The 26893-nt window shown below is 43.3% G+C and overlaps 1 protein-coding gene across 5 annotated transcripts in view; it reads right to left on the bottom strand.

The window, feature by feature from the left end:
- The window catches only part of bsnb (bassoon (presynaptic cytomatrix protein) b), a 118854-nt gene that overhangs the window by 54502 nt on the left and 37459 nt on the right, over nucleotides 1-26893 (bottom strand). For all 5 annotated transcript variants that reach the window (XM_015958801.3, XM_015958802.3, XM_015958800.3 and 2 more), the window contains exon 3: nucleotides 24834-25622. In XM_015958801.3, the coding sequence (XP_015814287.3) occupies nucleotides 24834-25622 (789 nt within the window). The remainder of the gene's footprint in view (nucleotides 1-24833; nucleotides 25623-26893) is intronic.

Genomic DNA, 26893 nt, shown 5'->3' with positions numbered 1-26893 from the left:
GTTAGGGTTAGGTCGCGCTCCCACGTCTAATGTGATCCAGGCATAACGCAGCGAGATGACATCGTTGATATGCAAATTAGCACATCTAGTGACACCTAGCAACTTTCTGGGTCAACTTTAGCTACTTTTTGTCAAAGGCTATACTCAGTGTAGAGCCACTAGCCCTCCGCTGACAGAAAAATGGATGATTGTGGGGTTTTTAGGTTTGGATTGTTTATAGAGGTAGTAGAAACCCACATGGCAGCACAAACGGATGCAAAAGGCAAGTTTTTATAATATGTCCCTTTTAAGATGGCAGCAATACACTTCCATTTTGGCTGTCTTTGGTCTACCCATTAGGTCATCAATCCTGCAGGATGCTAACTATTTTATCAAACTAAGGCTGTTCAGGAAGCTATCCACAATGAATCTGTGGTCATTTATAACTCTTATGCAGAAAAACTTTTCAAAATGACAACATTTGTGTGTCAAGGCTGAATTAATAAATCCTGAATCGGGATGTTTCACAAAAAGACCGCAAAATAGCAAGGCTTGTCATGGAAAGTAGTGAATGACACTACTTTCAGTGAGTGCATCACCTTTAGCTCCGTATTTCAGCTGCCCAGCTGACAGATGAGACAAGAAGGGTCAGTGACAGATTGGAATGCACATATTTACAGCTTATAGCTCCTAACCCTGAAACAAAATCTTTACCCTGAAAAAGGACTTTGTACCCTTTGGTACCAAAAGTATGTCCTCATGAATACTAAAGTCCCCGTAGGTCTTCTTAGATTTCAGACCTCACTGTTGTATAAAACGAAGCACACACACACACACACACACACACACACACACACACACACACACACACACACACACACACACCATCTTTTTGTCTATGGCTTCCTATAAAAGCTCCATCTACTTTGTGCAGAAGCTAAATCAACACAACACTAATAAAGAGCGCTGACTACCTATGTTGCGATGTCAAATGCAGGTGATTCAGCCATTAGTAATAGGCAATTCAATCAATGTGTCAACAGCAAGCAGTCTCCAGCTACAGCACTGAGACAGTGGGAAGAGAAATGTTAATGGAGGGGAGAAACATCAGTGAAACGTGCAAAGTGAAGGAGAGTGCATGAATAGTTGCATCATGAAGTGGAGCAAGAAACAACAAAACAAAACGATCACAGCATCGTAACAAAAAATGGCATGTCAACGGGAAGATTACATTCATCTGCCACATAAATGAACAGTAACACATTCAAGAAGGGACTAAAAGTAAAGTAGAATGGTAGAATAAAGTAGAATTCTGATGATGACACTCAAGAGAAGCAAGAAGCCTCTGGGGAAAATGCACAAAAGGATTGGAAGTTTTACATATATTCTTTCCTTGAAAAATATTTAATATTTGATTACTTTTTGTGAAAATAACATTAAATTGCAGGCAAAAAATATATTCACGATCATGTTGGCTAATAGAAAAATCTCAATTATTTATTGTGATTAGTCATTCATACCTGCTTTCACATTTTAAGATTGAATTGCTGATTGCCAATTTATGTCAGCAGGCGGCAGAGCTAACTGAGTTTAGTTTATGAGACAAAAATGACTGTACTCATGACTCTCAGGCCTATAAAGGATAAAAAAAATCATTCTTTCTGTTTAGAGACTCAACCTTCATACCCGTACTGCTAGACGGGAATGTAGGAGATGTGAGCGGCGGTGGATAAAGGTTAAATCTCCGGCTTCCTTCCAGCTTCTCCGTAAGGCCTGGAGGAATTACCAACGCGTCGTTCGGAAGGCCCGTTTTGACTATTTTGCTGCTATTGTTACCGAATATTAGCGAGTCCTCTACTCCACTGTCAATGCAGTTTTGTCACCCAACGTTCTTCTGCTTAATACATCTGAGGAAAGGTGCACCCAATTTTTACATTTTTTATCTCTAAAGTTGCCACAATTAGGGCTCAGATTCTGCCCCCCTCTCACCCAGAAGCCCCTGTTTGTTCTCCATTATATTCCTTTGAGCGCTTTTCCCCCGTCTCGTCTTTCTCTCTATGGAAGACAGTGGCTGCTATGAAGCCCTCTGGCTCTCCTTGTGATTTTATGCCCCTTCGCTTCCTGAAGGAATTCTTCCCAGTAATTGCTCAACCGATCCTGGAGATCCTTAATGCAAGCCTTAGGATGGGCATTGCTACCCAGGAGTTTTAGCATGCAATTACCTTCCTATATCTAAGCTCTCTTTCCTCTCCAAATTGTGGGAGAAGATGGTTTTATCCAGATTTTTAATTTCATTACATCCAACAACATTTTAGATATTTTTATGTTTGGTTTTCACCCTCACCACAGCACTGAGACTGCTCTTATTCGTGTTTTTAACGATATTTTGCTTGCCTCTGATTCTGGTTCTCATGTGTTGTTGGAGCTTTTAGACATATCTGCCACCTTTGACACTGTCAACCATGCAATCCTATTACAGCGACTGGAGCAGTTAATTGGCATTCGTGGAACAGCTTTAGAGTGGTTCCGCTCCTATTTCAATGGTAGATGTTTTAATGTTGCCCTGGGGAATTGCGCCTCTAGAGTGGCACCCCTTTTTTGTGGGGTTCCCCATGGGTCAGTTTTAGGTCCACTTCTTTTTAATCTATATATTTTACCTTTGGCAGCCATTTTTAGAAAATTCCGGGTAAATTTTCATCTCTATGCTGACGATTGTCAGCTTTATATGGCCCTAAAATCTGCTGACCCTGTGCAACCACTGACTGACTGCCTGAGTGAAGTCAGGTCCTGGCTCTCGGCTAATTTTCTCTATCTTAACAGCTCCAAACTGGAGGCTATTCTCTTTGCCCCCTGCTCCCCCTCTGCTGTGGAGCCATCTCAGTCCCCGTCATTGTCAGTTTTGGTGAAGCCAACAATTACAAATTTGGGGGTCACTCTGACGCTTTTTTAAAATGGATGAACAGATAAATCAGGTAGTCAAGTCGTGTTTCTTTCAACTTCGCCGGCTGGCCAAACAAAATCTGTCCTGCACAAAAAAGATCTTCAGTCAGTTGTTCATGCTTTTGTAACATCACGTCTAGACTATGCCAACTCTCTCTTATATGGTATTCCCTCCTCTTCAGTGGTACGCCGCCTCCAATTGGTACAGAATGCTGCCGCAAAGTTTCTTACGGGCATAGACCGACGGCAGCATATCACCCCTGTTTTGGAAAATTTACACTGGCTTCCAGTTCGGTTTCGTATTAAGTTCAAAATTCTTCAGTTGGTTTACAAATCTATTCATGAAATGGCCCCCTCTTATTTGGCACATCTTTTGACTCCCTATGTTCCGGCGCGAACCCTGAGGTCCTCTGACCAGCACCTTCTGCTTGTCCCTCCTGCCGGCTATATGGCCCGTGGCGAACGGGCTTTTTCAGTTTGTGCGCCTAAACTTTGGAACCAATTCCCCCTGACGGTCTGACTTGCCCCCTCCCTTCCCACTTTTAAAGTATGTTTGAAGACTTATTTTTATTCCCTGGCCTTCCCAGCTGAGAATGTTTAACCCTTGTGCTTTCCTGTTTTTTATTATAGTTTTTATTTGTTTTATCTATTTTATGTTGCTGTATCTAGTTTGGTGACGTATTGTCGTGTACAGCACTTTGGTTGGCGTTGTCGCTGTTTAAATGTGCTTTATAAATAAAGGTTGTTGATGATGATGATGATGATAAAACACAAAGGCATCAACATATTCAGTCTTTTTTCAGAGATAAGTTTTGCCCTTGTTCAGCCATCTTTACATGCTGATGTTTTAAAATAAAACACACGAGTTTAGCCTTTGCAGGGTATGGAAATTTTAATAATAATTATAGGGGATATTTTATTTTGAGATACTAAAAGTTCTAATACAAATTCAATAAGTTGCAAAGCTATTTATAAAGTTTTGTTTTTTTAATATTCAGCAACAAGTTTTAGTGCCTAAACCCATTTTAGTAGCTGAAGTTAGCTAAAGATTAATGGAAATAACCAGAGAAACTGAAACCCTTTTCTTGTACAGCCCTGAAACTTTGCACTAGCTCCCTCTAGTCATCTCATGACAGATGTGTTGATCCTTCATAAATAAAGTTTCATGAGTGGGATTTGCAGTCAGTGTTTCATGTTGTTGCACCTGGAGCATCAGAAACAGAATATAAAACTGGCATTTTTGAAAGAAGCCATGAGTAAAGCTCTAAAAAGTGTTCAATGAGCACACTCTGATGTTATTCCTGGTTGGTTCCTCAGAAAAATAACTCGCTCTGTGTCTAGTGCTTTGGTAGGTTGCATGAACAGTTTTAAAGAAATATGGAAGTATTAAAAAGCAGCAACCAGCTGACTGAGACCGGATGGTGTACCATCATCACTATGGGAGCAGCCAACCTGAGCACAGCAGGCTTGGACGCCTGATGCCGCCAGCCATCTGGCTTTGTATGAGACTCCTAAGGGAGATGCAGGCTAGTGCCAACCTTCAGAAAACATTTCCAGCATGTTTGAGAATGAGAGTCACATGTTTGTGTATCTTGAGGCTGCATGTAAGAGCAGCAACCATGTTCCTGCAGGTCAAACACCACACGTTCTACATGTGTTCTCCACATACCTGCAAGGGCACTGACATCTCAAAAAAATTAGAAGTCTCAAAAGGAAGAATAAACACAAAACGTGATTCAAGATTTTGGCAGAAAATGAATATTATGTTTTTTGAGGAAAAAAAAGAAATGTTCGTCAACAGCTCATGTGTGAAAAGCAATGGTTCCTGCATTAATGTGTTTAAGGCATTTTTAAAAATGAGCCAATGTACCAAACAGTAAGTGCAGACTGTGTCACAGTCAGTTTAAAAATGCTCTTAGCACCACCTCATTGTTACTGCTCTGCTGCAGATGTGCTCTTTAGTGATGTGTCGGTCGTGAACGAGCCGGCTCTAAGAGCCGGCTCTTTGAAGTGAACGACAGGAGCCGGCTCGTCATTGGGAGCCGTCCCCTCCCCTCCCCCCCTCCCCTTTTGCTTTTGTGAAAGCCACAGGCGATTGGTCAACACGTGTAACTGCGTGTCCAGACTGTCCACACACAGAGCAGTAGGGACAGGGAAGAGGTAGGATAAGATTCAGACACACAGCAGAGCACATGCGGGCGGAGAGAGACGAGAGGGGATGAGGAGGAGGAAAAAGGTGAGCGAGAGAGAGGAGAGTGCGACGAAGACGCTGAGAAAATGAGCGCCAGCAGTCGGAAAGTGGAGATTTCTGAAAGTGTTCAGTTATTAAATCCATAGAAATGATATATATTTTATATATAGCATTTTTTACATTAGTAAATCATTTTACATATAGTTTTGCATTATTTTGGTTATAAATGTGCACTACGCAACAGAAAATCTGAGGAGCCACTTGGGAGCCGAAAGAGCCAGCTCTTTTTGGTGAGCTGAGCCAAAAGAACCGGCTCTCTAAAAAGAGCCGGAATTCCCATCACTAGTGCTCTTACACAAATGCATGTGTGCCTGTTTGGGTGTGCTGCAGTGCAGATAAAGCCACATAAGTATGGATCACAAGTTGAACCATAAAGTTAATCATGACGAGTACTAGGGATGTCCAGATCTGATCATGTGATCGGAAATCGGACGTTACCTCCTGACCCGGATTTGAATATATATATATATATACCGTAAATCCTCTAATACAGGCCGATATTCAATTAAAGGCCGGGTCTCCAATTTTGGCCGGTGTCGGAGTCAGCGGAGGTAAATAATGGCCGGTCTCTTATTGTGGCTGGGTGGAATGTGATGACAAGCAAGTATGAGCGTCCCAGTGGCAGGGTTATAGTCCCCAAATCAACCAGCAGGAGACAGTAGAGGTTCACGCGGACCTTTATTGGGCTTTTTCTTCAACGCTTTGTGACGCTACAGACACGATCCTCTATCACGCTCCTACCACACAGAGTCACGGTGTCAGTTAACCATGCTAATTCAACCCCTCCACAGAACACACATCACCTTCCCTGTGGCTTACATAACACTCACACAACATGCAAATCAGCACATAGGAACTAGCAGAACGATAGGAAACACATATAACACAATACCCAGAATGCACCTGGCTTACAACCCCAGCCAGGTCATTACACTATCAAGTTCAAAGAGAACGTGCTGATTATGCTGCAGAACACTCTGGAGAGCAGCAGTAGGGGGTGTATGAACTAGTCAACTTCACTATACAGTAATCCATCGCTACTTCGCGGTTCGTTCATCGCGGATTCGCTGCTTCGCGGATTTTTTCTTTGGAGCATTTTTCAGGGGGAATTCGCAGATTCACGGTATTTTTCACTGATTCGCGGTATTTTTCTATGCGAAATATCAAGAAATTCTTGTTTTTTTCATCAATTTCATCATAAAATGCACTTTTTGTAATAAAACTAAAAAAAAACAAGTAAAAAAATTTTTTTTCTTGAGTTTTACCCACAAAAAGAGAATGTGATCATACGATAATTCAATAGGGAGTGTGGTTTCACAGACGCGGAAGTGATAGCGTCGGTGAAACGCCGGCTGATCTAGGAAACCCCCGAGCGTTCGAGCGTCAACGAAGTGACACGGAAATGCCGGGCTTTCCAGAAGTAAGTAAGATAACTTACTATGATTGTTCGTTGGATTGATCGGTAGGTTGGAAACTCTGATCATGAATCTGAAGAAACGATGACTGAGTGGTGAGCTGGAAAGGCGACTTCCGTTTATAGCCGCGGTTTGTGACGTAGGTGCAACGTGGAGGGAATCCCCGCGAGGGGCATGCTGGGAGTCCCTACTTCGCGGATTTTCACCTATCGCGGCCAGGTCTGGAACGCATCTACCGCGATAAACGAGGGATTACTGTAGTGACTTGTTATGCCTGTCATCGACTAGTCGCTGTCACGTGATAATGACCGGCAAGATGCAGCCCTCGGAAAAGACAGCAGCCTGCTGTCAGCAGGTGACAAGCTCCTGCGCTCGGGGGTGGGGGGTGGGGGGGGTGGGGGGGGGGGGCAACGCGCTGTGTCAGACCGTAGGTACTGACACGCGATCGTTCATGTCGGTTCATTTCCTTTAATGTTTTCTGTCTTTTATTTGCGCCTGATGTGTATCGCTGCTGTGGAGCGGGGCACATCAACTTGTCCTCAGACGCACAGATCACTGATGCGCCCGGCAAGCAGGGAGCGCTCCGCTGTTTTCGCGGTCGGTAGATCTGCCTCCTGAGCACAGCCACAGTAACAATCAGGTGTCGCCACCTCAAAAACTAAGTTAACACGCGATCGTTCATGTCAGTTCATTTCCTTTAATGTTTTCTGTCTTTTATTTGCGCCTGATGCGTTTCGCTGCTGTGGAGCGGGGCGCTGCGCGCATCACCTTGTCCTCCGACGCACTGATCACTTATACGGCCGCCAAACAGCGAGCGCTCCCCTGTTTTTGCGGTCGGTAGATCTTTTAGAACTGCAGTTCAAAGGTAACTCATGAGGTGAATATATATGAACCCAGGTAGCAGTTTTTCTTTAGGATTGAGAGGAGATGCAGGAAGATAATAAACAGACAGGACAGAAAAATAGTCAAATAAAAACAAGTTAGTTTTGTACCTGGTGGTTGCAACAAACAGACACCATTGAAGGTAATCAGAAGTGAGGAACAGAAAATGAAATAATTATTTTAATGTTTAGAGCAGCAGGAACTCCGAGAGGCTGCAGGCGCATCAGTGAGTTTGCGGCTGCTGCGCAGGGGGAGGGGGGAAAGGACTGAAGCAGAAACTACCGTTGTTAAAAGAAATGTGTTTAACTTTGAAAATGTGGGCGCAATTTTAATTGTCAAAAACTCCAGCGAACCATTAGTTCATTTTGCTCAATTAGAAATAGAGGCCTGCCTCTAATACTGGCCCTCCTTCCAATAAAGGCCTGGAGCTTGATGAGCTTGAGTCAAATAAAGGCCCGGGCCTGTATTAGAGGATTTACGGTAATTATTTTTTAACACATCTATAGTTTCTATAGTTATGCTGTGGCACAGAGTTACACCTCTTGACTCCACACAGAAACAGCAACGCTATTCTATTTGAGTAGAGCACAGAAGCAGCTTGAAGCGGAAAGCGCAAGTATGTCTGCGGTCGAAAATTTAATAAAGCTGATGACAATAACATTAAACTAAAGTCCAAAAGCGAAGAATTTACGTTATTTGTTACTTGATTGTTCAAGCTATCTCACAGAAGTGTTCTTTGTTACATCCTGGATCAGTTTCTTCACTCTTCTTGACACGATTTGGGGATGTTTGGACCCAAAATGCAGATTACCCAGGATGACTTGAGGCAGGAGTTGGTAAAAGTAAAAATCCTTTATTTGGCAGGATGAAAACAAAATAAATCCATTAGGCAGTGAGCCAAAATCCAAAAGTCCTGGAGCACAGGACACCAAAAGCTCACTTAGAGCACCAAAGTCTGGGAACAAAAGTCCTGGGACACAGGACACCGAAAGCTCACTAAGAGCACCAAAAACCTGAAGACACAAGCTCACATAGAGCACGAACAATGCTGACAAAAACACAAACAACAATGGACCGACACCAAACAGAGACAAGACAGGGCTTAAATACAACGGGAGAACGATTAAGGAAACAGGAAACAGGTGTGTGGAGTGAGGACTGGAGGGAAGGCAGGTGACACCTAACTGAAACGCAGACAAAGGACATATGAGGGCGCTAAGAGACACAAAAGGAAATCTAGAGAGGGATGGAGGACACCAGGAGGCACATGAAGAAAGGGGCAGACGCAGACCATGACACTTCTTTATTCTATTTTTTTTCTATTATATAAGCATCGGATCGGGACTTGGTATCGGTAGATGCTCATAATCAAATGACTCAGACTTGGATTCGAGGGGAAAACAACCTGATTGGGACATCCCTAATGAGTACATCCAATGATTACTTTCTGAAAGTTTCAATATAAAGCTAAAGAGATGCTTTGCTTAAACTCAAGACAGATTGTACATGAGCAATAATGAAAGAGTAAAATCATTACATGTATGTGTTCTAATACCATCACAACACCATGTTCATTTCAGATTACTTGAATTTTTGTTGGATTAAACCAACAAGACCATTAATGAGTGCCAGAAAGACCTCAGCTGAGCGTTACTTTTCTGACACTCAGCATACGCAAACTCTTTCTGATCTGCCCTAATGTCTCAGAAGATATGAGCGAGTCTCATTAACCCACAGGAAAGGAAAGTTAAAGCTTCTTTCTGGAGTATTTCTCTCATCCAATGGCACCATCTAGTGACTGACAAGCGCATCACAAAAAACCGTTAGTCCTCAGTTTTTTCAAGATGGCGACTTCACGTTTCTGTTTATAAATGTGCTTCTGTAGCTGACAAACAGCTAAAACACGTTGTTTTACGAGTATTATTCTCATGTCAGGTTGTGTTTTCATACATTTATATTTTAGAGACTTTTTTGTCCATGAAAAGTTCAACTTTGCATCAGCCAAGGTATTCCTTAAATGTGAAGCGTCTAAGCGGTAATCTAACGCTATTGGTTCGTTCTGGTCGGTGCTCAGTTTCCTATTGCACGGAGCTCTGCCGGGCAGGGGGCGTGCTTAGCAAAAAAAAAAGAAAAGCTTATATTATATCACAGTACATGATAAGATAATCACTTTTACAGATTTCTGACAAATAATACATAATTTCTGAAAGAGGAAAACTCCGGAAAGCAGCTTTAAGACTACAAACGCGGGTCTGAGTCAAAGATTTTAACGCTCGTGTAAGCAGGGTGTTTGATTTTCCTATAAACAATGTTTGATCTTTGCATTTAAATCAACTATCTCTTGCATCAGGGTGGTGCATTTTCTCCTCTTGGCAGACATGCATGAGCATTCAGCTTACACAATCATAAACACTCGCTGACCGTATGTGACATGAGGAATCAAACACAGTTCTCTCACCGCTCCACACTGCATGAACTATTTATAATGTACACCTGAATCATTGATGAGCTGTGTTTTCTGTTCCTCCACACCTTTTCTGCAGCTGTGTGACATACTCAGCCCTTATTTATGACCCACTCAGGGGCTCCGCCACATTATAGATGGAGGAAAAGCTTCTATATCACAATAATAGGCATACAGAATCAAACCCCAGTGCCTGCCAAACAGTGGGAATGGAAGAAAGTAGGCATGTAAGTAAACAGACAAGAGGGGAATATAATGTTTTATAGTGAGACTGCAGGGAACTGAGATTTAATGCATTGTAGCAAGCAAACCTAATCCATGGCACTTGTTTAGTGGATCTGCTTTACCAGGGTGTGGGGCGAGACAGGAAGACAGAGTAATTCAGGAATCAGGATTGACTTCAGAGTAAATCAGGTTGAGCAGCCGGCACTTCAGTAAAAACGCTTCATGTTGTGTTTGCAACCAAACTCTGGGGAGATGACGGTGACAGGTTATTTTTTATCTCCTTGAGCAGCATAACGAGGGACTAAAAGTCCCAAAACAAGGACATCCCATTTACTCAAAGCCTCACATGGCTTTCGGCACTAATTGATGTGAAATATTCTGCAGTGTGACAAACAGTTGGCGTCCTCTCACTCATTATCTCCGATTCTCACTTTCTTCTTTTCTCTCTCTCTCTCTCTCTCTCTCTCCCTCTCTCTCTCTCTCTCTCTCTCTCTTTCTCTCTCTCTCTCTCTCTCTCTCTCTCTCTCTCTCTCTCTCTCTCTCCAATCTTTCACCTCTTCCTCTTCTCCTCTTCTTCTTCAACTCTTCCAAGCACAAACGCTGGCGTCTGGTTGCATATTTAAAAAGCAGTGGACTATTTTTCTAATGATACAGTCCTGCCTAATTTGCTTCGGATGAATTATGTATTGTGTCAGAACCGATGCGAAAAATGCTTCCAACACTTGTCTGATTTCTCACACCCAACAAACAGTTTTCTTTTTTCAGACAGCAAAAGAAAATTCCTTGAAAGGATGTGACGATCAATTACCAACGTAGATGTTTGGCCAGACACAGAATGTGAACACTTATTAAATCAATATTTTTGTATTTCATTTTCACAGACATTTGTTTTTCCACATCATCACAGAATATATATTTTATGGACCTTGTGCTTCAGCCCATAATTTTGCTCTCTCCTCATTTGCATTGACACTTCCCAATAGAACCATTTTCTTAGCTGTCAACACTGAAGGAGGACCTTGTTTACTATATATTATTTATTTTTGTGGTAGGGAAAAAGCATCAACCTTTGGATAAATGCTGCTGCTAAATGGAGGCAACATTTAGAGACAGCATCTTTAGAAAATATGCTCTTTATTAAAGGAGAATGTGCTTTAAAAACAACAACAGTGAATCCTGAAATATAAATCTGTGGATGATTTAAACTTGTTTTGTTGTCAACAAATGCCAAATGTAAATGAATCATTAGTGGCTAGCTAATGATAGTTATAAAAGGAAAAGGAATTTTCCCAACACGTTCTCACTTCCAACTTACAGTATGTGCTCAACAACAATGGCTTGCCAGGGAGAAAACGTAAAAACAGATAAAGGTCTGAGTCAGAATCGTACTTTAGCTTTCACCGCTGAGGGAAGAATTAAGGCAACATAGAAACTTGATGTGGTTTACAAAAGGTTTCTATCACCTGCCACTGAAGATCAAAGATGTGTGTTTGTTTTCCTGCAATGTCAGCAAAGAGATCTTATAAAACTCACAGAAAGGAAGGACAGTGTTAGGGATGTTCCAATCACGCCAATGCTGAGTATTGATCCGACATGTGAGAAAAACATCAAATAAGAAGAAAACACATTCGAGTTGTCTTTTAAATTTTAATTTCTCTCATTTAAGAAGTACACTGATTAAAAAAGGTGTTTTTATTATGAATATATTTTAAAGTAGCAGCGTTGCTCTTATTTCGAGTTGTTTACTCCCTCAATATGCAGCTGTATTGACCAATGCAAATTCCCATGACAGAGCAGGCAGGTGGAGCCTTGGTAGGCAAGGTAACTTTTCCCAACATAACACCTGTAGCTCCACCGCGGAGCTCACTGGAGAACTAGAAACACCGACGTTTTGCAGTCGGTTGGCAATTTCTTGTTTATTAGCGTATCTTTCTCTGTTGACTAGCTCCGTGATTTTTCTGACTTCACTTTGAACTGGGACTGTTGGTGGCAAACCAGGGATTAATGGAGACCTGTGATTTGCTTTGTTAATTTGTTGTGAAGGCCTGCCAGCCATAAATTAATTGATGTCCTCCTGCAAGAAATCAAACAGTCCATATCGCTACCCACTTTTAAAGCAAGGCTTAAGCTGTATTTTAGATCAGTTTCTTAGTTGTTTTTATTCACATTTTAATGTTTTGATCACAATTTTTTTGTTTTTTAATGTTTTAATTTCTGTATTTTAAAATAGAGCTGCTTTGTTGTGCTGCTTCATTGCACTATGATCAGCACCTTGGGACCCCTTGATTGGGGGTGGGAAGGGGCTTCATAAATAAAATGATTGATTGATTGTTTGATTGATGATTGATTGATTGATTGATTGATTGATTGACTGACTGACTGATTGATTGATTGATTGATTGATTGATTGATTGATTGATTGATTGATTGATGATTGATTGTTTGATTGATGTTACTTTGTTGTTTTTGTACAAGAAACAAATAATATTGATGTAGAGGACCTTAATGAAATAAAAATTTTAAAAATATTAAAACTAAGCCATTTTTATTCTATTTGAAAATATTCACACCTGGGTGAATATAAAAAGTCATTTTTGTTGTTTTAAAAGGTTAGGTCTGATCACGTGATTTAGTCACATGATCAGGCCGAACATGTGATCGGATCGGAGCATCCCTAGTCTGTGTGCACCTACAGCTGTTTAACTTCAAACTAAAGAGGTGGAGTGAAAATATGTTGCAATGGTAGCCAAGGCATCCCCAACTTTTTATCTTTTAAATGAAGTTTAAAATGTTCTCTTGGGAATATTTTGTTCATTTGAAGCATTAACAGTTTAAAATAATAATACATATGTTATTAACAGTTCTTAAAATATAGAGATTTAATTGTGCAGTACCTAGTGGCTGATCTGTTGCTAACCCAATCGCCCAGGAACCGCAGGGTGATTTTTAATTAAACTCTCAGAAAGTAATCATGAAAGATCGATTTTGAAACCAATTCAAGAAGGTTGCCACTGCATATCGCTGTAGGAAACACATAAATGGTTATAAAAGTGTCCATTTTACAGATACTGAGAAAAGATTGAGTGTCATGGGAGATGAGAGTCATTCACCACCCAAACTCTAGGTACTACACTATGTGTGACATTTTTACTTAAAACTGGCATTAGGTTTCTGAGTCAACCTAGTTTACTGGGAACCTCTGAATGAAATGTAGTTGGGTATTTTTTTGGGTCAACTCAAGTTGAGGTGGCTGTCACAGCCGAATGATATCAGAAAAAAACTGTCACGTTTACAGATTTTAAGCTAGAATCTGGTTTGGTAGTAAATTACAGTCATTTACAGCACAACGCATAGTCTGAATGCTAACAGACTGTTCATGATCTGCAGAGATGTATGAAAATGTTTTTCGTCGTCGTCGTCTTCCTCCGCTTATCCGGGTCCAGGTCGTGGGGGCAGCATCCCAACTAGGGAGCTCCAGACCGTCCTCTCCCCAGCCACCTCCACCAGCTTCTCCGGCAGGACCCCAAGGTGTTCCCGGACCAGATTGGAGATGTAACCTCTCCAACGTGTCCTGGGTCGACCCGGGGGCCTCCTGCCGGCAGGGCATGCCCGAAACACCTCCCCAGGGAGGCGTCCAGGTGGCATCCTGACCAGATGCCTAAACCACCTCAACTAACTCCTTTCGATCCGGAGGAGCAGCGGTTCTACTCCGAGTCCCTCCCGAATGTCCGAGCTCCTCACCCTATCTCTAAGGCTGAGCCCGGCCACCCTACGGAGGAAACTCATTCCGGCCGCTTGTATCCGCGATCTCGTTGTTTCGGTCATAACCCAAAGCTCATGACCATAGCTGAGGATTGGGACGTAGATCGACCGGTATATTGAGAGCCTGGCTTTCTGGCTCAGCTCCCTCTTCACCACGACAGATCGGCTCAGCATCCGCATCACTGCAGATGCTGAACCAATCTGCCTGTCGATCTCCCGATCCCTCCTACCCTCACTCGTGAACAAGACCCCGAGATACTTAAACTCCTCCACTTGAGGCAGGACCTCTCCCCAGACCCGGAGTTGGCAAGCCACCCTTTGGTCTCAGATTTGGAGGTGCTGATCCTCATCCCAGCCACATCACACTCGGCCGCGAACCTACCCAGCAAGAGTTGAAGGTCAGAGCTGGATGAAGCTAGGAGGACCACATCATCCGCAAAAAGCAGAGACGAGATTCTCCTGCCACCGAACTCGACACACTCCACACCACGGCTGCGCCTAGAAACTCTGTCCATAAAGGTAATGAACAGAACCAGTGACAAAGGGCAGCCCTGGCGGAGTCCAACCCTCACCGGGAACAGGTCCGACTTACTACCAGCTATGCGGACAAAACTCACCCTCCTCTGGTAAAGGGACTGAATGGCCCTTAACAGAAAGCCACCCACCCCATACTACTGGAGCGTCACCCACAGGGTGCCCCTGGGGACACGGTCATAAGCCTTCTCCAAATCCACAAAGCACATGTGGATTGGTTGGGAAAACTCTCATACCCCCTCCATCACCCTTGCAAGGGTATAGAGCTGGTCCACAGTTCCACGGTCAGGACGAAAACCACATTGCTCCTCTTCAAACTGAGATTCAACTATCGATCTGACCCTCCTCTCCAGTGCCTTGGAGTAGACCTTTCCAGGGAGGCTGAGGAGTGTGATCCCCCTATGGTTGGAACACACCCTCAGGTCACCCTTCTTAAAGATGGGAACCATCACCCCGGTCTGTCACTCCACAGGAACTGGCCCCGATGACCATGCAATGTTGCAGAGACGTGTCAACCACGACAGCCCTACAACATCCATAGCCTTGAGATACCCAGGACGAATCTCATCCGCCCCTAGGGCTCCGCCGCTGTGTAGTTGTTTGACTACCTCAGCAACTTCTGCCCCCGAGATAGGACAGTCCATCCCCAGGTCTCCCTAGCCTAGTGAACTAGACCAAATTCTTGCTTTGCAAAGTTTGGTCTAGGAATGCTCCACTGGAACCTCTGCAGCTCCAACAACATTCTGGCTGGCCAATCACAGCTCTCTAGAGGGATTTAAAACACATAAAGAGCTGTGATTGGTCCATAAAGGTGGGCCAATCATAGTGCTCCATCTGCTTAGTGAACAAATCACAGAGCTCCGCTTTGTGGGCCAATCAGAGCACTCTATATGCCTGGTGGGTGGGATGATGCAACAGAGTGAAACAAGAGTATGTCACATTCATTGTCCAGTAGCATGCGGAGATCATTTGAAAGACAATGGTAGAACCCGCCCCACAACCAAGAGCCGTCAATGGAGCATTGCCAGACTACATAATACATTTATTTAGTCTGGATTGCCAGGCTAAGGTCTCCCTGCTATGGTTCCTCATCGGAATGCGCGTAGGTGGAATTGAGGAGCTCCTCAAAGTATTCCTTCCACCGTCCGACTATAGCCCCAGTTGATGTCAGCAGCTCCCCATCCCCACTGTAAACAGTGTGAGCGAGTTGCTGCCTTCCTCTCCTGAGGCGCAAGACAGTTTGTCAGAACCTCTTTGGAGCTGATCGATAGTCTTTCTCCTTGGCCTTACCAAACTCCTCCCACGCCCGAGATTTTGACCGGGCAAGTGCTGCACACCGCTTGGCTATCCGGTACCTGTACGCTGTCTCCGAAGACCCACAGACCAGCCACACCCTGTAGGCCTCCTCCTTCAGCCTGACAGCTCTCCGAACCTCTGGTGTCCACCAGCAGGTACGGGGGTTGCCACCACAATTGGCACCGGCCACTTTCCGACCACAGCTAGCAACTGCCGCGTCAACAATTGCAGAGTGGAACAAGGCCCACTCGGAGTCAATGTCCCCCACTGCTCTCGGGACGTGGTCAAAGCTCTGCCGGAGGTGGGAGTTGAAGACCGTCTGACAGGTTCTTCTGTCAGGCGTTCCTAGCAGACCCTCACTATGCGTTTGGGTCTGACAGGTCTACACAGCATCTTCCCTGCCATCTGATCCAACTCACCACCAGGTGGTGATCAGTTGACAGCTCCGCTCCTCTCTTCACTTGGGTGTCCAAAACATACGGCCGCAGGTCAGATGATACGACTACAAAGTCTATCATTGACCTGCGACCTAGGCTGCCCTGGTACCAAGTGTACCGATGGGCATGTTTTTGTTTTTTCTAATATGCAGATTGTGGGACTCAAGCAAGCCACCAGACTAATGTATTTTCACAGTGATGAATTTTATATCTTCAGGACATGATACAGGTCCACCACAGGAAAGTGACCACATCCTTTTGATTGACTTGCATGGAAGTAAATTCTGCATTGATCCATTGTGCAGGGCAGCAGATGCGAGGCAGAAATTGATGACGTGATTGATACCACATCAGCTTTTCTTGTCTCATATGCAAACACCTCAAAGTAGGTTGTGTCCAGGACTTTAAATCCGGTAAAAAGCTAAATTCTGTTCATATTCAGTTCAGATTACCTGGAATTTCCAAATAAGATATTAAAGCCTTTGATGTTTCCTCTCCACTGCCTACGTTCAAAGCCATTATGATGATGCTGAAATTAATCAGATCAACTTTAAAATACACTGTCCCATCTTTTATATGTGCATCTTTTTTCCTCAGACGGCTTTATCACATCCATTTAAAAACAGTGAAGTGAAACTAATTTGGAAATTCAGTTCAATTCAAGTTTATTTATATAGCGCAAAATCACGACAAGAGTCGTCTCAAGGCACTTCACATAGTAAACATTCCAGTACAGGTCAATTCATTAAGCCAATCAGAAAAGTGTTTCCCATATAAGGAACCCAGCAAATTGCTGTCAGTGACTTTACAGCAATCCTCATACTATGAACCGCACTTGTATAGCGCCTCTCAGAGTAAGGACTCCAAAGCGTTTTACACTACAGTGTATCATTCATCCATTCACACACTCATTCACACACTGATGGTGATGAGCTACGATGTAGCCACAGCTGCCCTGGGGCGCACTGACAGAGGTGAGGAAAGAGGCAAGAAAACACAAAAACAGGGTCACAGGCTGAGAAAAATGTTTGGACCAAACAGGTTGTGCAAATTACTCTGAACAACGAAGATTCAAAACACAAAAAACCTCACATTATGTACAAAATTGCATTGCCCACTCTGAAGCAAACCATCAGCCAGCTCACACAGCATGACAACAAATGCTATTTAAAGGCTTGGACAGAAAGTACCTTTTGTTGAACTAAGTTGCCATCAGAAGCCTGCAGAGCAGAACCAAAACACACCCAAGAACTGCATCTGTCCTGAAAACAGAACGTCAGCCTGAAAGTTTTTTGGAGACTCTCAGCAGCCAAACATGAAAGGAGATGGCTGACAAACAAATTATCTCGCTGTTTCCATAGCAATCTGTGAATGGTCTGTGCTAGCGACTGTGACAACCAGATGCCTGGAAAGACAAGGCTTTCCCATAAAAAACCCAAGCTCAGAAAGCCTGTTATTACTGCGATCATTCAATTTGACTTGATTTGCATAATTAAACTCTGTTATTGCGTGGCTCTGGAAGCTATTGCAAGTCCCTGTTTTTACCAACCAGATTCCCACCATGACGAAAGATGAGAGGGCACTTAAGAGAAAAATATACCCTCAGGTGACCCCTGGATGCAACTAATAAATACTAAACTAATTCATTCAGTTGAACTTAATAAGGCTCTGTTTCCAAGACTGATCACACATTTCTGTGCCGCTCCAGGATACAGTCATTGATGAGGTGAGTCACAGTGTGGACTTCACTCTGCTAACTACATGAAAGACCCTGACAGAGCAGAACCAAGCAGGTGCTGGCTGAGAAACACGGGAGAAGGAAGGCAGAAGAAAATAGATAAAGTTTGTAAACATCACATAAATGAACACTAAGTATCATATTTAGCATACAGTTACTTGTTCATACATGAATGCAGAAAAACACTTATTCAATAGGGGTTATGGACAAATGTTACATGTTACTAAACTAGCATTAAATTCTTCCAAAATAAATGCTAAAAGCAGGATAGAACTGCTTTTAAAAGCTAGGAAATCTTGATAGATTCTGGGGCTTTTGTCATGGTGGCAGCGACTGTATTAAAGCAACACTCTTGACAACACCAACACAGAAAGTAAAGAACAGTCCATCAAAATCATTAATGTAGATGGTGTCCACGTGAGAGACAAAATCAAATCACTGTCTTACTTTTGACACAATGGCCAAGGACGTTTTAAATGGGAGGTTCACTGAGAACCCGTGTAATCAACACATTCTCACTCCCAGCGCGTCAAAAACAAACGCTTGGTCAGTCACCCTCCACGTCAGACCCCTGACGCCAAAAGTGCCCTTTTTCGTTACTTATGTGCGAAAAGGGGTTTTTCCCTTATTTGACTGCAGATCCCAATGCAGCGTTACACTGACGCGATGGGATGTCCACAGCCAGGGCACCAAACAAGCTCATTGTACCTCACCTTAACCGTGAGGGGAAGGTTATAAATAGTAAAACGTTAAGGTTTAGGTGCGGTTAAATGAGCTGGTTCGGTGCCGCATGTAAGGTTTAGGTGCGGTTAAACGAGCTGGTTCGGTGCCGCATCGGTTAAATGAGGGTTAAGGTTAGGATGAGGGTGAGGGGAAGGTTATAAATAGTGAAACGTTAAGGTTTAGGTGCAGTTAAATGAGCTGGTTCTGTGCCGCATTTAAGGTTTAGGTGCAGTTAAATGAGCTGGTTCGGTGCCGCATCAGCGGATATCTCATCACGTCAGTTTTACGCTGCATTGGGATCTGCAGTTACAAAAGGGAAAAAACCCTTTTCTTACATAAGTAATGAAAAAGGGCACTTTTGGCGTCTGGGGTCTGACGTGGAGGGTAGCTGACCAATCCTTGCCATAGGAGCTCCAAAACATGATGGAACATGTTCAGGCTTGTGTTACTTGTTAGGATAACACATCCAATACATAAAAACATGTGTTAATATTTCTCTCCAGTTTTTAGTAAAGACAGAATAAGCAAACAAAGAACCACCACATAAGCCAGTCATTATCAAGCTTTGATCCTGACAGCACCTCAAGCCGACATTCAATCCATGCTCTCACCTCATGTTAAGCAGCTATTTATCTCACAACCTGGAATCAGTGGTCTGATGAAAATGTTCCAGAGTGATTTTACTATTTTGCAGCAACGTAAATGAGTAATTTACTTCATTAAACAATAATGCACAAGGTTGTCGAAGAGCAGCAAACACTTTATTTATTTATTTATTTATTTATTTATTTATTTACCGTGTCCTGTCTGGCTGTGAAGCAAACAGAATTATTATTAATAATAATAATAATAATAATAATAATAATAATAATAATAATAATACATTTTATTTAAAAACGTCTTTCTGGTCACAAACACAAATCATTCAGTAAGTAAACATACGTAAACATACGAGAAACTGTCAAATATTGAGAGGATGTTCTTGGTACCAACCAAAAGAAGTTCTGTTTTGTCTGTATTTAATTTCAGGAACTTCGAACTGAACCAGGATTTTATTTCTTGAAGGCAGGTGATGAGGGAGGAGGGAGGAAGTGCAGATTTTGGCTTACTGGACAAATTAGCTGGGTGTCATCCGCGAAGCAGTGAAAATGAATATTGAATCTGCGGAAGATATTGCCAAGGGGAAGGATGTATATAATGAAAAGGAGGGGCCCCAGGACAGAGCCCTGGGGCACACCAGAAGAGACAGAAGAGGGTTGTGAGCGGGAGGATTTGATAGTAATGAACTGAGTGTGACCTGATAGGTAGGACTGAAACCACTGAAGTGGGATGTTAGCAATGCCGATGGACGATAACCTATGGAGGAGAATGGAATGAGATATTGTGTCAAAGGCTGCACTCAGATCAAGGAGGACCAGGACAGATAGTAGACCGGAATCAGCAGCAATGAGGAGATCGTTAGTTATTTTGAGGAGGGCTGTTTCTGTGCTGTGAAGTGGGCGGAAACCGGACTGGAAGGGTTCATAGAAGGAGTTTAGTGTCAGATGGGTGTGGAGCTGGGTAGCGACTATTTTTTCTAAAACTTTGGAGACAAAGGGTAGGTTGGAGATGGGGCGGAGATTAGTAAAAATGTTAGGATCCGAACCAGGTTTTTTAAATATTGGAGTAACTGCAGCAGTTTGAAGATAGAGGGAACAATACCGGAGGAAAGGGATGCATGTATGAGAGCGGAGACGAGAGGGAGCAGGGAGGGGAGGCAGGATTTAACCAAGGCCGTGGGAAGGGGGTCGAGAAGGCGGGTAGAAGGCTTTGACTTGTGGATAATATCTGATATCTCAGAATCACTGGGAAGTTGGAAAATGGAAAATAACTGTTGGTTCGGGAGGATCATATGGGGAGGTAGGGGGGATGCTTTGGTTGATTGCACGGTGAATGTTTATTATTTTTTCATTGAAGAACAGAAGAAGGGCATTACAAGTAGCAGTAGAGCACATGTGTGGGGGCAGAGTATTGTTTGGCCGGTGAATTTTATTAATATCTGGATGCTGGTGACAAGCCATACAGATTTACTCTCTGGTGAAGCATCAAAACTTCTGCTTTTAATGTCACACCTGATACTCAAAACTTTACTGTTATTGTTTATTGAATGCTTGTAATTCGGACCAGACATGGAGACAGAGGTGAAAGAGAAAGTGTAACGTCCAGCAATGGTCAGTTTAGGTACTGTTTGACCATTCAACATCTGGTCAAAAAGGAGACACGAGACTGCACGTGCTCCCTTTAAATCAGCCTGCCTTCCTCACACCAGCTGGAGCTCAGAGCCTGCAGCTCTGACAGGGATAACGAAATCATAACATTGACATCCTGCTCTTTCCAAGGTCCCTCACAGAGTACCCCTTTTATCTGCCTCCTTGCTCACAGAAGAACAGAAGAAAGACGATTTTTAAAATTAAATATGAACTTCTAAAATTTACAGGCTAGATAATGATTAAATAAAAGTTTGTTCATTGCTACTTATAATAACTATAAAATAATGAAATGTTCATTAATCTGTGCTCAATGATATATGTATCAGCATATTTACTTGACAAGGTCATAACATTTGCACTCACGCAAGAGCAAAGTAAGGTAAAGTTAAATCCATGACACATAATTAGCCTTTGCCCCAGATCAGAGCCTCCAGATCAAAGAAGGCGTGTTTCTGAGATTCTTGGTAATATTCTCAAACTTGCCAACCTTTGGTTGGCTACACAATCATAACATGAGAACATAAAAACCATATCACTCTGGTGATTCTTCAGTTCTAGAGAAGCTTCAGGCAGGTCACCTGAAGCACAAACCTCTTTAACCCACCAAAGCTTTTGACACGTCATCAAAACCTTTCTGCACCTGCGAAGCTGATACAACAAAATCATTCCTGCAGAACAAGCTGATTTGTTCAACTGCTTAAGAGTTATTCCTGAGACACAAACTAGTTCCAACTGTCGTTACCTGGAGATGACTCTGGACTGACCTGGTTGTACTGCAGTTAATCTATGGACCTGGGGGCCTCCAACCCCCCCCCCCCCCCCCCCCCCCCAACATCTCAGATCTGAAAAGGGCATCTCCACTTGGGTACGTAGAACACAGTGAGATTGCGTCTGATGTGGTTTTTGATTATAATCAACTCATAGCTTAACGCAAACCAAATTCCTTTACATCCAGAATTCAGCTCTCCCAGATACGGAAGTTCTGACTAACATCTCATTCACACATAGGGTCCATACATCACATCTAGTTCCATCCATCACAGTAAATGCTTAGTTAACTTGTCATGTTTTAATTGTTTGTAAAATAAATTCTTACTTTTATAAACCTGACTCTTTTCTGAATCAAAACGAAGTGTGTACAATCCCCTAATGAATGAAGAATCCTAGAATCTTCTGATTAAAGCACAATAAAGACCGGGTAAGGTGATATTCTATATTTAGATAGAGTATCCCAGCTTATTGGTCATAAGTAGAGGTAATATATATTGAGCTCTTAAAGTACTCAATTTACCTAACTCTACAAAAGGAAGAGACAAAAGGAAGGGGGAGGTTCCACAAAAACAAACAATCAATGATGAACAAGTCTGCTTCTAGACCTGCAAAAGGAGAGAGAGAAAAAAAAGGAAAAGGGACACACATCAATACAACAGGAGCAAGGTATCACTGCGTCAACCTGATGGGGAAATATAAAAACATTGTTTTACTGAACAATCACGATAATAAATCACAGTGCATTAAGTGCCAGCCACAGCCGACATGTGTTGAACGTGCCCAAGTTCATACTTATGAGAGCACCATGTGAGCACCTGTGTGTGTACCCACGCTTGTATATGTAAGGTTTCTCTATAGGAGCGCCCAATAGAGAGTGTAAGGGGCCACAGATCTGCCCCCCAAAGATGTGTTGGAGATGGAGGGAGCTCCAAGTCTCAGAGATCCAGAAGCTGCCCCAGAGCGCAGGGACCCCAGGGAGACTGTAACCAGAAAAGCCCCTGCCCCTTTCGAGAGGCGCAGAGGATTGCCCCGGGGGGCCACAACCAGCAGCCAGCAGAGTCCCGGGGAGTACCAGCAGCAAGCGCACAGGCCTGCCCGCAACCTTCCACCCTCAAGTCGGCCGAGCCCAGAACCCAGCGACCCGGGACCTAGGGGTGACCACCACCGCCGGGGACCCAGCAGAGCCCAGGGACCCAGATCCCACCAGGCAGCCACCAGGATTAATCAGGCAGATGCTAAAAATCTTAAACCCCCTTACCCGGGAGCCACGAACACTCAGGCAGACCAAGGCACCACACTCCACACTAGAGCTGCACAACATATCGAAAAATTATCATCATCGGGATAACAGGACGTGCGATAGGCACATCGCAAAGCACGTCAAAAATGGCAATAAATGTTTGGTTCAAACATTTCCATCCATGTCATACATCAACTTTTTGTAAACCAGCTCTGTTTTTTTACGCGGAAGTATTATTTGACCAATCAAATGTAGCCCTTCCGATATGCGGCCAATCAGATGGGTCCATTCACGTAATACGCCCACCCCCTACGTAGACCCTTAGGATGGAAAGCAGCACCCGAACTGAGTTAGCAGCACCGTTCCCTTGTTCGTCATGCTGGCACAGAGCAACGAACGCACTTTGTGCTGAGGTTTCTGGAATCAGCGCTGCTTTCAAACGTGAACGTGAGTCCGCTCTGTGTCGTTAATCATTTTTACCGGGCTGACTCCGACACGTGCCGGTGAACCAACCCACCTTCATGTCGCTAGTGTTCCACCGGGTGGTGATGTTAGCCCCAGGCTCCGGTTAGCTTCCAGCTAAAAGACTACAGCACTCTCCTCCCAGTCCCAACCTGCTAAAGAGGGCCTGGAAACGTTCCCCCACACATCAAAGTTATTTTTCATTTATGAGCTTTTACAACCTTGTTATTTAGGATAGTTGATTTGCTGCTGCACATAAACTGTCAGTCAGAAGCTCTGCTAGCCGGTTATCTTAGAGGAGCTAGTTCAATTTGTTAGCTTGTTATCAGAATCATAGTTGCAGTTTCATCATCTGAGCTGCTTTTTAAGATCTGGGTAAACTTGTTCAATTTGGGGTTAAAACCAAACTTTTTCACATATTTTCCACGTAGTTTTTTTTTTTTTGCCAGTTCCCCTTCTGAAAGGTAGACAGTTGTTTTTCTCTCCCTCAAAAAATCTTAATATTCTCCTAGTTTGGCCCAGCACAGTTCACTTTCCCATTGCAGCAACAGCCTTATAACTACATAAGTGGAGAAAATGTTCAGTAACAATGAGAGAATTTGCTGTTGCATTTAAGTGATGTTAACTATTATTTAACATTTAAACTTACTTTCAGATTTTTTTTTTTTTTTTTTTTTTCAAAAAAACCTGGTAAGGGATGTTTTTCTGTATTTGGAGCATCAGAAAAAGTTTTATGGTGGTGGTGATGTTATAGTCACTGAGAAACTGCATGCATGCAGTTTGTTGTTTTGCTGCTAATACAGTAGCAGGTGCAGCTGCATATTTTTTCAATAAAAATGTCATGTTGTAATGGAATTCATGCATAAGTTTTTGTTTGCTTTGAACCCAGAGCAGACGTCACACGCCAGACGACATCAACAATGCATACTTTAGTATTTGTTCATTTATCGCAAGTAATATCGATATCGCAATATTAAGCACTGTTATCAAATATCGCAGGTTTTCCTAATATCGTGCAGCCCTACTCCACACCAAGTGTGACGGGGGAGGGGGGGCGAAGATGTATATCATCAAAAGAAGTCCCAGGAGAAGGGAGGAGTCAAAGGCCCCACCTGACATATACAGTCATACACAAACAGTCATACACTGCCTCCCTCATGCTCGCACATACAACCTAAGACTCACAAAAATGCATGCCAGACACCTACTCATACTCCCCATACACACCCTATTCACTCTGGTCCCGGTACTGCTGCACACTGGGTACAACCATCACTGGTTCCCAGAGTTCGACCCTTTCTGCTGGGGTGCTGATGAGCAGGCTCCCCCGCCCAACGCCGAGCAAAGCGACCCACCACCCAGACCCCAGCCAGATGGCCAGATCCCCCTCCTAGCCTCTAGCCCCGGGAAGCCAAGTGACAACAGAGGTGTGCAAACACTTTTAAACAGATCGGTTTACTCTTACCTCAACCAGGTGTGGAGTGGGATTGAATCCACACATGTTGCACACTTGGGAGTGGCACTGTGTGCACGTGTTGTAATTGGGTTCCTCTGACTTATTGTCAACGTTGAGAATTGTTTTACAGAGGGGACAGCAGATTTTAGGCTTAGAGTCTGGAGCAGCATGCTGTTGTTGGTGCTGAGCAGGGGCTCGAGGCCCTTGTTGGCCAGGTTGTGGTCCTGAAGGTTTTCCTGCTCCAGGTCCCAGACCAGGCGGCCCTCCAGGTTTAGGAGCTGGCTTTGGGGGCTGCTGTTGGGGTTGAGTTGTCTCTGAAAGGAGAGTGCTGGCTTGGTTAAGAAGAGATGCACCAAAACCAAACAACTTTCCAAAAGTCTGTTCTGGGGGTGGAGGCTGTCGTGAGGGGGAGCTGCCTGCACTTCGGGTCTGGTCCTGGCGAGTTTGCTGGGGTTGGTGGGCAGGCGAGCCTCGGGATAAATCAGGCTGGGATGGGGCCTTGGCCATGCCGGGAAGAGGGACTGCCCCCGGAGGAAGTTTCCGTTGTTGCTGTTGACCAGGGCCAGCTGGGCCAGCCTGTTTGGTAGGGCCAGGAGAGGGATGGATCTGTGCTGGAGGCAGTGCCTGAGGAGGGGTGTGTGTTTGGGGTGCGGGCTGATTTGGAGCATCGGATTTGAGTTCAGGATTGGTTGGATGAGAAGGGGAGTGGATTTGCTGCTGACTCTTGGAGCGTGGCGTGGTCATGTCCATTCCTAGTGCTCTCTGCATCTGACAGTTGAGACATAACCACTCCTGCACCTGAAAAGTATAAAAAATAAATTAGATTAGAAATGTAACACAAGGTGGAGTGTCTAGTCTTTCTGATTGATTATATCAACTGCATTTCAAGAGATATTTGAGTGTTATAGTTAGTTGTCAAAGTATTAAAGGGGTTTTAGAACATTTCATTTACAATAGCAAACTGATCTATCAGAATCTATAATGCATATGAAACATTAATGAGGCTCAAAATGGCCCAGGGGCCCTGACAAATGGCTGAATACAACCCCATAATAAAGCCCTACAAGGGAAATAGTTTGCCCTGCCCACTTGGTGAGGACATGAATATTGAATGCATGCTGATTGGTCAGTTTACCCCAAATGGCCGTGTGACACTGCCAGAAGCTAGAAAATCTGTGTACAGCTGTGTACAACTTGCAATATAAAATATATGGATCTATCGGTGGTTTGACCCCACATGTTTGAACCAACAAGTTAGGAGTAGCACTTAGCATTACCACCACCAACATTTTTGCCTATGAAAAGAAGCTATTTGACACCTTCTCCTCAAGCATAGCTGACAAATCTATTCAGCTCTGATTTAAAACTTGTTTAGCTTCCACGCAAGCCTTGGGTTCTTTTATGGCTAGCTAGGACCTACTGACAGTTGTGTACCATCCTATATCCCAGAATGCAGAACCAACAAGGCTACAGGAGGTTGTTTTGCTCAAACGTGTAGCATACACGTGGTGATTGTGTTGGGTTGAGGTTGTACCACATTCAAACTATAAATCCCAGAGTATAATATAAAATAAATAAAATTTGCTCCTTCATAAAACTATTTTACATTAAGACTTACAAATAATTAACAGTTAAAAACAAAATTATCAGAAACACTGCCACCTTCTCAGGGTGGTGTGGAAAAAAAAGATTTAAAAAAAGGTTAAACATTTGACACTATTTTCTGAAATTATGAACATTGTGTTCTTTGGCCAAACAAGGCAAAGAGCGTCTGGCTTGTTATCGACCCAGAGTCTAAAAGCCAGCTTCTGTAATGGGCTGCATTAGTGAAGAAGCTGTGATTGATTTTAACATGTGCAAACGCTCCATTAATGAAAGGTAAAGAATATATGTAGGTTAATGGTGAATAAAAATACCACGGCACTCAGAGACATTTTGAATATTTAACATAATTGAGCCGTTTGTATAATAGCATTATTAAAACATACAATGTGTAACAAAATATAATGAGATGTTGGTAAAAAAGAACAAGACAGGATGTCATCATTTCTTAATGTGTAATGGAATAT

Source organism: Nothobranchius furzeri, chromosome 3 (assembly GCF_043380555.1).
Source record: "Nothobranchius furzeri strain GRZ-AD chromosome 3, NfurGRZ-RIMD1, whole genome shotgun sequence".
NCBI lineage: Eukaryota > Metazoa > Chordata > Actinopteri > Cyprinodontiformes > Nothobranchiidae > Nothobranchius > Nothobranchius furzeri.
Note: the sequence above shows the minus strand (reverse complement) of the source record. Positions and strands in the feature narration are given on the sequence as shown.